This window comes from Chrysemys picta, chromosome 16 (assembly GCF_011386835.1).
Source record: "Chrysemys picta bellii isolate R12L10 chromosome 16, ASM1138683v2, whole genome shotgun sequence".
Taxonomy (NCBI): Eukaryota; Metazoa; Chordata; order Testudines; family Emydidae; genus Chrysemys; species Chrysemys picta.
In genome coordinates, this window is record NC_088806.1 from 18,379,950 (window position 1) to 18,395,062 (window position 15,113).

General features: G+C 45.1%; 1 protein-coding gene across 1 annotated transcript; it reads right to left on the reverse strand.

The window, feature by feature from the left end:
* Positions 1-6,962: 6,962 nt before the first annotated feature.
* LOC135976015 (uncharacterized) lies at positions 6,963-9,363 on the reverse strand. The gene is made up of 2 exons (XM_065570337.1): positions 8,539-9,363; positions 6,963-7,609 (listed from the first exon to the last, which is right to left on the reverse strand). Exons 1-2 carry the CDS (start codon positions 9,086-9,088, stop codon positions 7,104-7,106), a joined length of 1,056 nt encoding a protein of 351 aa, XP_065426409.1. The 5' UTR covers positions 9,089-9,363; the 3' UTR covers positions 6,963-7,103.
* Between the last annotated feature and the right edge of the window lie 5,750 nt (positions 9,364-15,113).

Here is a 15,113-nt window from a genome sequence, read left to right on the forward strand (position 1 = left end):
GGCTTGCAGGGTTAGGCCAATCAGGAGTCCCAAGCAATGTTGCCTGATGCTAGCACTGGTACGACAATGAGGATGTATGGAAATGTTTGTGGGCACCTTGGGTATGTCTAGATTGCAAAAAACCACCCCACAGCAACTGACTTGAGCTCACAGGGCTTGCACAATGGAGTTAAAAATATCAGATATTCTCACTTGGGCTGGAGCCCAGTTTCTGGGACCCTCCCTCCTCGCTGGGTTTCAGAGCCCAGGTCCAAAAGGAACATCTACACTGCTATTTTTAGCGCATTCCATGAGTCAGTTGACCCGGGCTCTGCAACTCACCACTCTAGTGTAGATGTACCCTTACAGGTCTCCTGCTGGAAGTATTGGCGAATTTGCCAATACCCACAAACTCCCATTATTTTTTCCCACAGCATCATCTGCCTTTCCCAGCTGGAAGCAGTGGGCTGCTGGAAGTTCAGTTCCTAGACCCTAGAAGATACTTACATTTAAAAAGTCTCAGTGACACTCAATTCTCCACTACATTTGAATGCAGGTGGCTGCAGAGCGTGTTCCCCAGATGTCCAGCACAGTGGAAGGCAGAGCCGCAAGGGGCCTGTTTTATTTTCTGCTTTTGATGCAAATTGGGTAGATCATCCTTCCTTTGGAATTGGCTGGCAGGCTTTGCAGAGTAACCACCCCGTTATCACACATCTCTTTGTAAAATGGGACATGAACAAAGTGACATTCTTACAGTTGGTCACAAATTTTCTGTGCCAAACTTTCTTGGACAGAAAACGTCGTTTTAGACTAAAAGGAAATTTTTACAAAACAATTACATCTCATTGATAATTTTGGGTTGCTTTTTTTTTAAATCCAACCCCCCAGATTTTTTTCAGTGCCAGAAGAATTTCAACAAAAAGAGATATAAAGATTTGTTTTTGTTGAAACTTTTCACTGGGTGAAAACGCTCACTTCCCAACCAGCGCTATTAATCACTTTTCTGGCCATAAACTGCCCTTTCAAAACCCTGATCCGTTCCCCCCTCTCCCCTTTTACTCCTGAGAGTCCAGCCTAAAGGAGGGAAGATTGTTTAGACAGGAGGATAAACAACACTGCGGGGAAGGGAGACGTGCTTGGTACAGAGACATCTGCAGCAGCAGCAGCAGCTGAAAGGCTGTCTATTCTGTCTTCCTATTGTATACGTCTGGCCCTCTGGGTAAGAGCCTTTCTACCTACTGTGCCTCTGTGCAGGGCCTTCCAAAGCTGTGTGTGTGGAGCTACTCTGAATTCAGATTCCCAGTCCCTAACGTATCTATCTCCAGATCACCATTGTGTAAACTGAGCGCTAGGACCTGGGCCGTCTTCTGCCTAAAATGTTCACGCTCGTAAAAGTGATCCATTATTTCCTACCTTGATACAAACCAGCAGGTCCCTGAGCCTGGAGACCCTTTTTAGCCAGTGATCGATCCCTTCTGGCTCGCATTCAGACACCAGAGGATGAACACAGTTGGGTTTAAGGAGCTTTTGCAGCCTTATCAGAAAGGCTGGGTGTGCGGTTAAGGGTAGTATACCAGAAGTTCAATTCCAGGCTTTTCTACTAACTAGTTGTGTGCCCACGGGCTAATCACTTAATGGCTCTGTGCTTCAGTCCCCATCTGTAAATGGGATAACAACACCCCTTTTATGGCTCTGTTTATCTAGGTTGTAAACTCTTTGGGATAGGGGCCATAACTTAACTATGTGTTCATACACCTCCTAGCACACTGGGGCCCTGCTTGTGGTTATGACATTGATATTGACAATAGCCATAGGTTTGAAGCTGCACAGAGCTATACAGTGGTGTTCTGTGGTGAGAAAAGAGGAATGAAAGATGGGGAGTTCTGGGTTTTACTCTTGGTTCCAATACTGACTCACCGTGGGTCCTTGGGAAAGTCACTTACCTACCCTGTGCTTCATTTTATCCAACTGCAAAATGGGCATAGTACTGGGGTGGGGGGATTGCAACGTTTGATGCACTGATGTTTGCAAAGTGCTTTGAGATTCGTGGATGGAAGGCGCTAGAGAAGGATGAAGGATAATTGTTCCACTTCTGAATGGTTGTTGCTTACGAAACTCCTTATGGATTCATTCCTCCTAGTCACCTTCGTTAAGTGCACACCATCCAGCTCCAAACTGCAGCTCAGAAAATGGCAATCCCTTGTGCATGGCACCAACACCCTCTATGCCAATCTCAGAGGCCAGGGCCTTGTGCATAGGGCTAGGGGCCAGGATCATAAGGTCTAAGCCTAGCTCTGCCACTGATTTTTTGTTTGATTTTTGGGCAAGTCACTTAGGACCTGATCCATAGTCAGTCTTGAGCCTGAGCTGTGGACACACTGCTATTTTAAGGTGCTAGCTGGAGCAAAGCTAGCATGGGTACATCTATGCAAGCTGGGAATCACACCTCCCAGCTCAAATGTAGACATACCCTTAGTCTGCTCCCATTGACGTCAATGGGAGTTTTAGCACTGGCTTTGATGGGAGCAGGGTTAGGTGAATAATGAGCACTGTTGGATATCACACTCATCTGCCTCTGTTTCCCCAACTAATAACCCTTACTGACCTGCCACGCAGGCTGCAAAGATCAATCAGTGAATGTTTCCACAGCACTTTGAAAATACGTAATGCTAACCATTATTTTTATGCCACTATGGCATTTAACATGCCCATCTCCATAATGATGGAGCTTGCAATTGTTTTATAGTTCATGGAAATTCACCACTAAACAAAGGGCCTTTATTATTACATTGCATTGCTACATACACAGGTTGTTGATGAACACATAGCAAATAACATGCTTTTTTCAGAAATCTCTTACCAAATGGTCAGTCTTATTTTTCTTAAATTGTGCTTCAAAGCTTTTAACTCTACAAGACAAAATCATCTGTCTAATTTTCATCATTTAAAAAAAAATGTAATCCCATGTAGAGTGATCACTTCTTCACTCATACGCTGGTCAGAAAAGAACCAGGGAGTATAACTTATCTTTGGCCAAACAAATCCAAATGCATCTGGGAGACATCAGGCCCGTCAAAGCTGATAAGTTATTAATAACAATGAATGATGACCAGAAAAGAAAAAGGTTATCATCTCCTCTTATTCCTTCTGGAGCATCTTTCCAGTGCTTCTGATTGATGCCAGATTGTCTGGCAAGGAACAGAAGTACTTTTCTCAGTTGGCGCTGAGTCTAAGGGCTTTCTTTTTTTATTTCTACTCTTGAAACCTTTATAAATATTTAAGAGAAAGGAAAGCATGAATGGGAGCACATGGTCCTATGGAAATTCATGAAAGCTGACAGTAAAAAATGCGTGTGTGTATGTCTCTCTCTCCCTCCCCCCACGTATATATATATATATATATATATATATATATATAGACACTCATTCACTCAGTGAAATGTGTGTGAAAACAAAACAAAAAAAACCATTGCAAAACTTCCAAGCCAAAAGGAAATCAGCCATAATAACCTGTATCCTCCAGTTTGCCTTCACCCATCCTCCCTTCTCCCCAGAGCTATTCTCCTCCTCTGCAAATTTGCTCTCAGAATGTAGCTGTCACCCAAACTTGACTACCTGCAAGAGTAGGAATAGGGACTGTGGAAAAGGTTGATTGGTCCATGTCCTGAAATGCTCCCAATGCATTCAACCAGATGGTCTAAGGTGCTAAGTGCCTTCTGGGTTAATGAGAGTTGAGGGCACTTTCCAATATCAGGTCTTCATTGAGATGGATCTTCAAGGGATCTGTGGCATCCCACCTGTGATGAGAAGATGAGGATGGAATCAGGTGTTAGCTGGTTGGTTTTCAGATAATTTACTTGTTGCAATAGGAGAAAAACATGGGATGACATTTTTCTTTAAAGACATCAAGTTGTGGAGAGATTTGACCCATTGTATTGTCTTTTACTTTCACATTGGATGTATATTTTGCATGAAAGGTATTTATACTGCATGGTTGTCTATTGCTAGTGAGGTTCATCACTGCCATGGTGGATGAAGAATGATTATCTGGTAATGTAGATGGTAATGAACTGGCTATGCCCAGTGGCTTGCAAGCACCATGGACAGTTCCCTCCTGCACACCACCTTCATTTGTTGTGTCTTTCCAGTTCCGGGTCACCTATTCCTTGATCATGGGCTGCCATTCTTCTTTGGTTTAGAGCTCACCCAGAAGAAGGACCCTCATTGCAACACAAGTCCTGGAGTCTATGGGTGTGAAAAGCACCCTTCAAAGTAGAAGCATCACTCTACCTTTAGAGGGTGGTTAGTATGATGTGAGCTTCACCATCATCCTCTCCTTCAACCTTCACTCCCTCCTCATGTACACTATTTTTTCAAGCCCATCCCTTCTTGACCAAGGAATGAGGTTCCATTGGAGACAGTATGTGATGGTATCTAATGCAGCTGGCTAAGTTACTGAGCTGTTCCTCTGGGTTTGGTTCTCCCCACTGCATCTGTAACATTCATTTCCCCATGAATTAGTGGGCCGCATGAGGCAAAACACTGGGTAATTTGCTAGTCTACACACTGCAACTGACACTAACCAGGAAACACTGGGCTTGATTCTCCTCACACACACATCAGTGTCCACCTTGAATAACCCCAATGAGGCCAGTAGGGCCGACTTTGATCTCCCACTGTTTTTACCCCAGAGTTATTCCACTGATTTCAAAGGCGTTCCCCCGCCCATCCCCCAGTTTACCCCAGTGTAACTGTACAGATAAATACAGGCCTCTGTTATGTGGTGTGTTAAAGCGAGTTGCCTTTTCCCATGTGGTGAGCTGAATTCAAACCCAAGACATGACTAGCACATGGGGAATAAGTCCAATGGACTAGGGCCTATTTATCCATGTCATACAATAACCTGATCTGGCACTGTTGAGTTAGGCTGGTAGTCTCTGCTCCAGAAAGACATGTCACTAGGTTGAAAGGGGTTTCTGATGCCATGTTTGAGGTGCTTTGGAAAAGGTGCATGAGAATTATGAAGCATTAATAATGAAAGCCTGGCTTCGCCCCCCGACTCATGTTAAATAGAACCTTACTCTGTGAGCAGCGGCCTAAATTTCCAGCCTTTCACTTGTTTCCCAGAACTAACTCTTTGTGTGGCACTCAGCAGCCCGGTGTCTGAAACACAATGAACTCCTTTGTGTGTGTGCGTCCTAGCCAGCCCAGTGCATTGGCAGAACCAAGGGAGGTGCGTGGACTGAATGAAGAGGGAGGCTGGATGTCAGAAGTGAAGGGCATTGGCAGATCTGGAAGTTATATGGCTAATACAGGTGGTGTCTGCTGTATTCTGGGGCTGCCAAGGGCCAGTATGGGGTGATTCCCTGGGAATGGGGAGGGGCCCCTATTGGCTCATTTGGCCAGGTACAGCCACCACAAAGTGGCAATGGCACGGGGATAGATTCCTCACGTAGGGTCTCATTGCTCATGCCAGGCAAGTTATGCTGCCAGCTGTAAATTCCAGGCCTGAGAGTTAAATCTCCCTGCCCCAAGGCTGGCCTTTTTTGGAACAGGTCACCCCTGACAAGCAGTAAGAGCAGTTCTCGCCCACTGCCCTCCCCAGCGCTGGTCATGGTCCAGCACTCACACACATACCCACAGCCCAAATTCGCTTCAACCTCAGGGACTGAAAAGACCTCAAGTCCTTTTCTGCAGTCACAATAGGGCATGACTGGGCACTGCAGGCCAGACAGTAAAAACAAGAAGCTGATTTTCTTGTCAGCAAAGTAAAAACAAATGCCCTCATTACTAAGCATATTGAAAGAGATCTAATCTATCTATCCATCCATCTATCCATCAAAAAATGTCTTCTACGTGATAAGAAACCCTCCCACTTACTTCTGCATCACTCAGAGTACTGCATGCGTAAGGGCACTTTCATGGAACTTTGTGACTTGCTTTCCCCTGCCCTGAAGCACCAGAATACCAGGATGAGAGCAACCCTCACAGTTGAGAAGTGAGTGGCGATAGCCCTGTGGAAGCTTGCAACGCCAGACAGCTACCGGTCAGTCGGGAATCAATTTGGAGTGGGCAAATCTACTGTGGGGCTGCTGTGATCCAAGTTGCCAGGGCAATCAAAGACCTGGTGATATCAAGGGAAGTGACTCTGGGAAATGTGCAGGCCATAGTGGATGGCTTTGCTGCAATGGGATTCCCAAACTATCGTGGGGTGATAGACGGAACCCATATCCCTATCTTGGCACCGGAGCACCAAGCCACCGAGTACATAAACCGCAAGGGGTACTTTTCAATGCTGCTGCAAGCCCTGGTGGATCACAAGGGACGTTTCACCAACATCAACGTGGGATGGCCGGGAAAGGTACATGATGCTCACGTCTTCAGGCACTCTGGTCTGTTTCGAAAGCTGGAGGAAGGGACTTTCTTCCCAGACCAGAAAATAACCGTTGGGGATGTTGAAATGCCTATCATGATCCTTGGGGACCCAACCTACCCCTTAATGCCATGTCTCATGAAGCCGTACACAGGCAGCCTGGACAGTAGTCAGGACCTGTTCAACTACAGGCTGAGCACGTGCCGAATGGTGGTGGAATGTGCATATGGACGTTTAAAAGCGCGCTGGCGCAGCTTACTGACTCGCTCAGACCTCAGCGAAAAGAATATCCCCATTGTTATTGCTGCTTGCTGTGCGCTCCACAATATCTGTGAGAGTAAGGGGGAGACATTTATGGCGGGGTGGGAGGTTGAGGCACATCGCCTGGCCGCTGATTACGTGCAGCCAGACACCAGGGCGGTTAGAAGAGCACAGCAGGGCACAGTGCGCATCAGAGAAGCTTTGAAAACGAGTTTTGTGACTGGCCAGGCTACGGTGTGAAACTTCTGTTTGTTTCTCCTTGATGAACCCTCCGCCCCCCCCCACCCGGTTCACTCTACTTCCCTGTAAACCAACCACCCCACTCTCCCCTCCCCCCTTCGAGCACCGCTTGCAGAGGCAATAAAGTCATTGTTACTTCACATTCATGCATTCTTTATTAATTCATCACACAACTAGGGGGATAATTGCCAAGGTAGCCTGGGATGGGTGGGGGAGGAGGGAAGGAAAAGGACACACTGCAGTTTAAAACTTTAACTCTTATTGAAGGCCAGCCTTCTGATGCTTGGGCAATCATCTGGGGTGGAATGACTGGGTGGCCGGAGGCCCCCCCCCCACCGTGTTCTTGGTCGTCTGGGTGAGGAGGCTATGGAACTTGGGGAGGAGAGCTGTTGGTTACACAGAGGCTGTAGCGGCGGTCTCTGCTCCTGCTGCCTTTCCTGCAGCTCAACCATATGCTGGAGCATATCAGTTTGATGCTCCAGCAGCCGGAGCATCGACTCTTGCCTTCTGTCTGCAAGCTGACACCACCTATCATCTTCAGCCCGCCACTTGCTCTGTTCATCCCGTGATTCAGCCCGCCACCTCTCCTCTCGTTCATACTGTGCTTTTCTGTAGTCTGACATTGACAGCCTCCATGCATTCTGCTGTGCTCTTTCAGTGTGGGAGGACATCTGGAGCTCCATGAACATATCATCCCAAGTCCACCGTTTTCTCCTTCTAATCTTCACTAGCCTCTGTGAAGGAGAAACATTTGCAGCTGGTGGAGGAGAAGGGAGAGGTGGTTAAAAAAGACACATTTTAGAGAACAATGGGTATACTCTTTCATGTTAAATTTTGCTGTTCACATTACCCAGCACATGTGCTTTCATTACAAGGTCGCATTTTTCCTCTTACATTGAGGGCCTGTCGGTTTAGTGTGAGAGATCACTCACGCAGTGCCAAGCAACAGATTTCGGCTAGCAGGCAGCCATGGTAAGCCACAGTCTTTTGGCTTTTTTAACCTTCTTAACATGTGGGAATGGTTTCAAACAGTAGCGCCCTCATTTCCCATACCAAGCACCCGTTGGGTTGGCCATTTAAAATGGGTTTGCAATGTAAAAGGAGGGGCTGCGGTTTCCGGGTTAACATGCAGCACAAACCCAACTAACCCCCCTCCCCCCCACACCCAATTATCGGGGATGATCACTTCACCCCTCCCCCCACCGCGTGGCTAACAGCGGGGAACATTTCTGTTCAGCAGAGCAGGAAGGGGCACCTCTGAATGTCCCCTTAATAAAATCGCCCCATTTCAACCAGGTGACCCTGAATGATATCAGTCTCCTGAGGATAACAAAGAGCGATAAGGAATGGATGTTGTCTGCATGCCAGCAAACACCGGGACCATACTCTGCCATGCTTTGTTATGCAATGATTCCAGACTACGTGCTACTGGCCTGGCGTGGTAAAGTGTCCTACCATGCCGGACGGGATAAGGCAGCCCTCCCCAGAAACCTTTTGCAAAGGCTTTGGGAGTACATGAAGGAGAGCTTTCTGGAGATGTCCCTGGAGGATTTCTGCTCCATCCCCATACACGTTAACATACTTTTCCAGTAGCTGTATTGGCGCGATTGCCAGGGCAAATTAATCATTAATCATTAAACACGCTTGCTTTTAAACCATGTGAAATATTTACAAAGGTACACTCACCAGAGGTCCCCTGTGTGCCCTCAGGGTCTGGGAGCACGCCTTGGGTGAGTTCGGGGGTTACTGGCTCCAGGTCCAGGGTGATAAACATATCCTGGCTGTTGGGGAAACCGGTTTCTCCGCTTCCTTGCTGCTGTGAGCTATCTACATTATCTTCATCCTCATCTTCCTCGTACCCCGAACCCTCTTCCCTGTGTGTTTCTCCAGTGACGGAGTCATAGCACACGGTTGGGGTAGTGGTGGCTGCACCCTCTAGCATGGCATGCAGCTCCGCGTAGAAGCGGCATGTTTGCGGCTCTGCCCCGGACATTCCATTTGCCTCTCTGGCTTTGTGGTAGGCTTGCCTTAGCGCCTTAATTTTCACGTGGCACTGCTGTGCGTCCCTGTTATGGCCTCTATCCTTCATGGCCTTGGAGACCTTTTCTAATATTTTGCCATTTCGTTTACTGCTATGGAGTTCAGCTAGCACTGATTCATCTCCCCATATGGCGAGCAGATCCCGTACCTCCCGTTCGGTCCATGATGGAGCTCTTTTGCGATCCTGGGACTCCATCACGGTTACCTGTGCTGATGAGCTCTGCGTGGTAACCTGTGCTCTCCACGCTGGGCAAACAGGAAATTAAATTCAAACGTTCGCGGGGCTTTTCCTGTCTACCTGGTCAGTGCATCTGAGTTGAGAGTGCTGTCCAGAGCGGTCACAATGAAGCACTGTGGGATAGCTCCCAGAGGCCAATAACGTGGAATTCCGTCCACACTACCCCAGTTCCGACCCCCTAAGGCCGATTTTATCGCTAATCCCCTCGTCGGAGGTGGAGTAAAGAAACCGGTTTAAAGGGCCCTTTAAGTCGAAAGAAAGGGCTTCGTCGTGTGGACGTGTCCAGGCTTAATTCAATTTAACGCTGCTAAAGTAGACCTAAACTCGTAGTGTAGACCAGGCCTAAGTCAAGACTGGATGTCTTATATAAGAACGGCCATACTGGGTCAGACCAAAGGTCCATCTAGCCCAGTATCCTGTCTTCTGAGAGTGGCCAATGCTAGGTGCTTCAGAGGGAATGAACAGAACAGGTAACCATCAAGTGATCCATCCCCTGATCTTTCTGAAAGCAATGCTATAGACCAAAGAGAAGCTGATGCAGAAATTACTGAGTGAGGTTCTTTGGCCTGTGTTATACAGGAGGTCAGTCTAGATGATCACAATGGTCCATTCCAGCATAGGATTCTTAGCTTAGTTAGTGCCTTATCTACTAGGCTACGCTGCCACCAGTTAAAATCATAGTTGTCTTCCAGATTCATGGGAGTTTTGTACAGACTTAACCAGATCATCCTGTAGGACTTTGGCTAGACAAATTCCCAGCTGTATGATTGACAGAGGTAAGAAAAATATCATTGCACAAGACAACAAAAAGATGGACGCCTTCTATTTTCCTGGAGATCCAGTAATGTGCTGCACAAAAGACCACCAGCTGGTGGCTTTTCTGATCACTGCTGCCAATGGTAACTCTGCAGAGAAGGACAGCGGAGTTGTGTTAGAATTCTGACTTTGAACATGCGGTGACTCTCTGAGGATGTGCAATGTTTAGGTAAACGCTGGTTTACCATTTTGGCCTCGTCTCTGAGCCATGCAAGGAACAGAGTTGGAAAGGTTTATTTTGTTTCTTGTGGAGGCCGGTAGGATTAAAGTTTGTCCCTGTTTAGTTTTTGCTGTTTGTTTGTTTGTTCAGAGCTGGGTGCATTGGAGAGACATTACAATTCAGGGAAACAAAAATAACCTTTTGGAGAGAGTTCCTGAGTCTGAAAACATTTTTTTCATAGATTTAATAAAAAAGAAAACATATTAGTTAAACTCCAGTGCATGTGTTTTTAATAACTCCATTTAATTAAAGTCCCACCGAACTGTCCTATTAAATCTAAATTAAATCCGTATTTGAGATGTTTCAGACATCACGCAGCCTTTATGTAAAGTCAGCTGCAGATGTGCGAGAGTCAGACGGAGAAGCTCTGGCCTGCCCATGCCTGCTTTTGCTGCAGCGGGGCCTGTCTCTGCTCTCGCTTACTGGTGTAACCCCGCTGAGCCAGTTTCACAGCTGGGGTAATCAGTGCAACTACACTGGAGCAGAGGCTGATTTCCACCAGCTGAGAATCTGGCTCATTCACGCTAAGGAAGCTACTGCTGCTTGACCCCAGCAGTGCTGCCAACCTCAGATCGCCAAAGTCAGCCCTTCTCCCCCCCCCCAAAAAATCATGAGATTCATTTAAAAATCATATTATTTAAAAATAATAATAAATGTGTGGGTCTATTTATTTCCTTTGGCTTTATCAGCCTTTAGGGTTCACCCTATGTGACCACGAGGGCTTGAAACTTTTTTTTTTTAAACGAAAGCTGAGATTCTTACTTAATCACAGGACTCCAAGAGCTGCAGCTTTCTGGAAAAAAAACTCCAAATATGTTGAGAGTTCTGATCAAACTGAAGCTGCAGCATAAATGGGACTAGAATCAGGCCCTACTACACTGCTTTTCTCTAGCTGAGCTGTATCCAGGAAGTTAAAGGACAGATCACATGTCTGTTCGCAATCAGTCACAGAGAGCTATTTTTGTTAACATTAGGCCTGTCAAGCGATTAAAAAAATTGATCACGATTAATCGCACTGTTAAATATTAATAGAATACCATTTATTTAAATATTGTTAGATGTTTTCTACATTTTTAAATATATTGATTTTAATTACAACACAGAATACAAAGTGTACAGTACTCTATATTTATTGTTGATTACAAGTATTTGCACTGTAAGAAAACAAAAGAAATAGTGTTTTTCAGTTCACCTAATACAAGTACTATAGTGCAATCGCTTTATCATGAAAGTTGAAGCTTCAAATGTAGAATTATGTACAAAAAAAAACCTGCATACAAAAATAAGACAATGTAAAATTTTACAGCCTGCAAGTCCCCTCAGTCCTACTTCTTGTTCAGCTAATCGCTCAGACCAACAAGTTTGTTTACATTTGCAGGAGATAATGCTGCCCACTTCTTATTTACAATGTCATCTGAAAGTGAGAACAGGCATTGTCATGGCACTTTGTAGCTGGCGTTGCAAGATATTTATATGCTAGACGTGCTAAAGATTCATATGTCCCTTCATGCTTCAGCCACCATTCCAGGGGACATGTGTCCATGCTGAAGACGGGTTCTGTTAGATAACGAGCCAAAGCAATGCAGACCGAGGCATGTTCATTTTCATTATCTGACTCAGATGCCACCAGCAGAAGGTTGATTTTCTTCTTTGGTGGTTCAAGTTCTGTAGTTTCCGCATTGGAGTGTTGCTCTTTTAAAGACTTCTGAAAGCAAGCTCCATACCTTATCCCTCTCAGATTTTGGAAGGCACGTCAGATTCTTAAACCTTGGGTCAAGTGCTGTAGCTATCTTTAGAAATCTCATATTGGTACCTTCTCTGGGCTTTGTGAAATCCGCAGTGAAAGTGTTCTTAAAATGAACAACATGTGCTGGGTTATCATCCGAGATTGCTATAACATGAAATATACGGCAAAAAGTGAGTAAAACAGAGCAGGGGACATACAATTTTTCTCAAGGAGTTCAGTCAGAAATTTAATTAATGCATTATTTTTTAACGAGCGTCATTAGCACAGAAGCATGTCCACTGGAATGGTGGCTGAAGCATAAAGGGCCATACGAATGTTTAGCATATCTATCATATAAATACCTTGCAAAGCCAGCTACAAAAGTGCCATGCAAATGCCTGTTCTCACTTTCCGGTGACATTGCAAATAAGAAGAGGGCAGCATTATCTCCTGTAAATGTAAACAAACGTATTTGTCTTTGCGATTGGCTGAACAAGAAGTAGGACTGAGTGGACTTGTAGGCTGTGAAGTTTTACATTTTTTTGTTTTTGAGTGCAGTTATGTAACCAAAAAAAATCTACATTTGTAAGTTGCACTTTCACAACAAAGAGATTGCACTACGGTACTTGTATGAAGTGAATTGAAATATATGATTTCTTTTATCATTTTTACAGTGCAAATATTTATAATCAAAAATATACACTTTGATTTCAGTTACAACACAGAATACAATATATATGAAAATGTAGAAAAACATCCAAAATATTTAGTAAATTTCAATTGGTATTCTATTGTTTAACAGTGCAATTAAAACTGTGATTAATCATGATTAATTTTTTTAATCACGATTAATTTTTTTGAATTAATCGTGTGAGTTAACTGCCATTAATCGACAGCCCTAGTTAACATCAGGTGAAATTCACCTGTTTTGAGGGCTTCAGTGGAAGTTAAGTGGTGCCTCGGAAGATATGAATGTCACCCATCCAGAGCAGGCATAGAAGAATTGTTATGCAACATATTCATAACATATGCCTAGGGAGATTGTGGAATCGCCATCATTGGAGATTTTTAAAAGCAGATCAGACAAATCCCTGCCAGGGGTGGGCTAGAGCCTGTCCTGCCATGAAAGGGGGAGGGATAGCTCAGTGGTTTGAGCATTGGCCTGCTAAACCCAGGCTTGTGAGTTCAATTCTTGAGGGGGCCACTTAGGGATCTGGGGCAAAAATCTGTCTGGGGATTGGTCCTGTTTTGAGCAGGGAGTTAAACTAGATGATCTCCTGAGGTCCCTTCCAACCCTGATATTCTATGAGTGCAAGGGACTGGCCTGAAGTCCCTACAATTCTATGATTGCACAACGGCGAGGGGGAAAAGACAGTGGTTTTGTTTCACAAGGCAAACTGCCTCCTACCCAAAGCAACAAGGGAGCTTTAATATCCATCTGGAGCAGACGAGACTTTGGCTTTTCAGGCTGAGTCAACTATGCCAGGATGTAATGGAATCTGAGCACTTCAGACCTGAAGTCACCCCCTCCTGCACTAAACATCTTCATGCCCTGGCAGAGTGAGCATGTCACAATCAGACTGCTATTTACCAAGGATGTCTCTAGTAAGAGCAATGAACCGAGTTCTGTTCCCTTTGCAAAACTCCCATTGCTTTCAATGAGAGCAAGGCTGAGCCCTGTAGGCCTGAAGTTAATGAATGGCTCCCATTGCCTTCAATGGGCTCTGACTCAGGCTCACAGATAGGACTGAATGAAATAAACATGCTGGAGAAACTGGGAGTAGGGACGAAAAATCACATTTCCTTAGTTGATTGCAATCGGAAAATGCTTTGCTCCATGTTTTGAGCCGTAATCGTGTGTAAGGCTGATTTTCAGTCCCTTTCATTCTGCGTTTTTTGCTCCAACACCTTTTCCCAATTTCACGCCTGAGCACATACTCAGTAGCATTGAATGTGGCATAAGAAGTAGATTTTTCCAAACCATGACTAAAGAAACCATTTTTTCACGCAGAAACAGAGGATGATATCCTGGTCCCGTTGAAGCCAATAGGGGTGTTTGGCCATTGACTCCAATGGGGCTTTGCGCAGAAAGGCTCTGATCCCTTGGAAAAGATCTCAGCGTGCTATCTGCAAAGCACCCCTGCAATGATTTCACAGCTATGTGGATATTCTATAGATAATGCAGACTAATTTATACGTAGGATTGGTGTTCACAGAATGCATTGAGATGTGTGTTTGTGTGTGTGTGACAGAGAGAAAAAGAGATTGATTCCAAAAGTTTAGATGTGTTAGATTTGTAGTTTTGGTTTGGCTCAGCCATGGAAGGAAGAAAGGAAGGAAGGAAATTGTATAGAGTATTTGCACATCGTAGAAGGATAGTTTTATTGCAGGGCATTAAGAGAGCAGAATGGTATCTGGGTCTCTGTTGGGCCATTGCATTGTTACCATCATCTGGGTTTCCCTGTTGTACCTTTCAGGAGGGACTGTGGGGAATACACTCTCTGAGTCTCTGGCGATTTTTCACAATTGCTTTTGTGCATTGTGTTTAATCATGACACACACACACACACACACACCCCATCTCCTGAGTCAGTGACTAATCACTTACTTCTTCCCCCTCCAACAGCTGGGGCTTACTTTCATGTTCTGCTCCTAGCAGGATTAATCATAGCCATTCCAGGAGGGCTAGCCTCAGCTCCTTGTTAATTTCATCCCCATTGTGTGCTCAGTGGATCTTCCCTTCCTTCTAAAGACTTAGGAAACACACGGCCACCTTTGACCCTTGTCATGAGGTCACTGTGTGGCAGGGAAGGGGCTTTTACAATGTGGGCCTATTGTTTATTCATAGTGTGGAGGACAAGAAGCATTTGGAAAGCAACATCAGACATATCCACTAGGCCCTATAGGAAGAGATATCAATGAGGCCCTATAGGGAAGGATGCCCAATGAAAAAATAATATTTCTCCTTGTGTTTTAATTGTCAAATCAGCTGCCCTGGACTTTTCCTTGTTGGCTATTCCTCTTTCCCTTATGCCTCTGCCCTTCTTTCCCTTCTTTGTTCCTTTCCCTTTATTTTCCCCCTGGTCTGGTGTCTCTTTCCCACTTTATCTCTTTCTTCCTTTTGCCCTCACCTTACCCAGTTCTAGTCTATGTCCTTGAGCTAAGAAATGGTCATGCAAGTGCTGCTCATCATGTGTTCCCCACAGGAACAGCAAGACTAT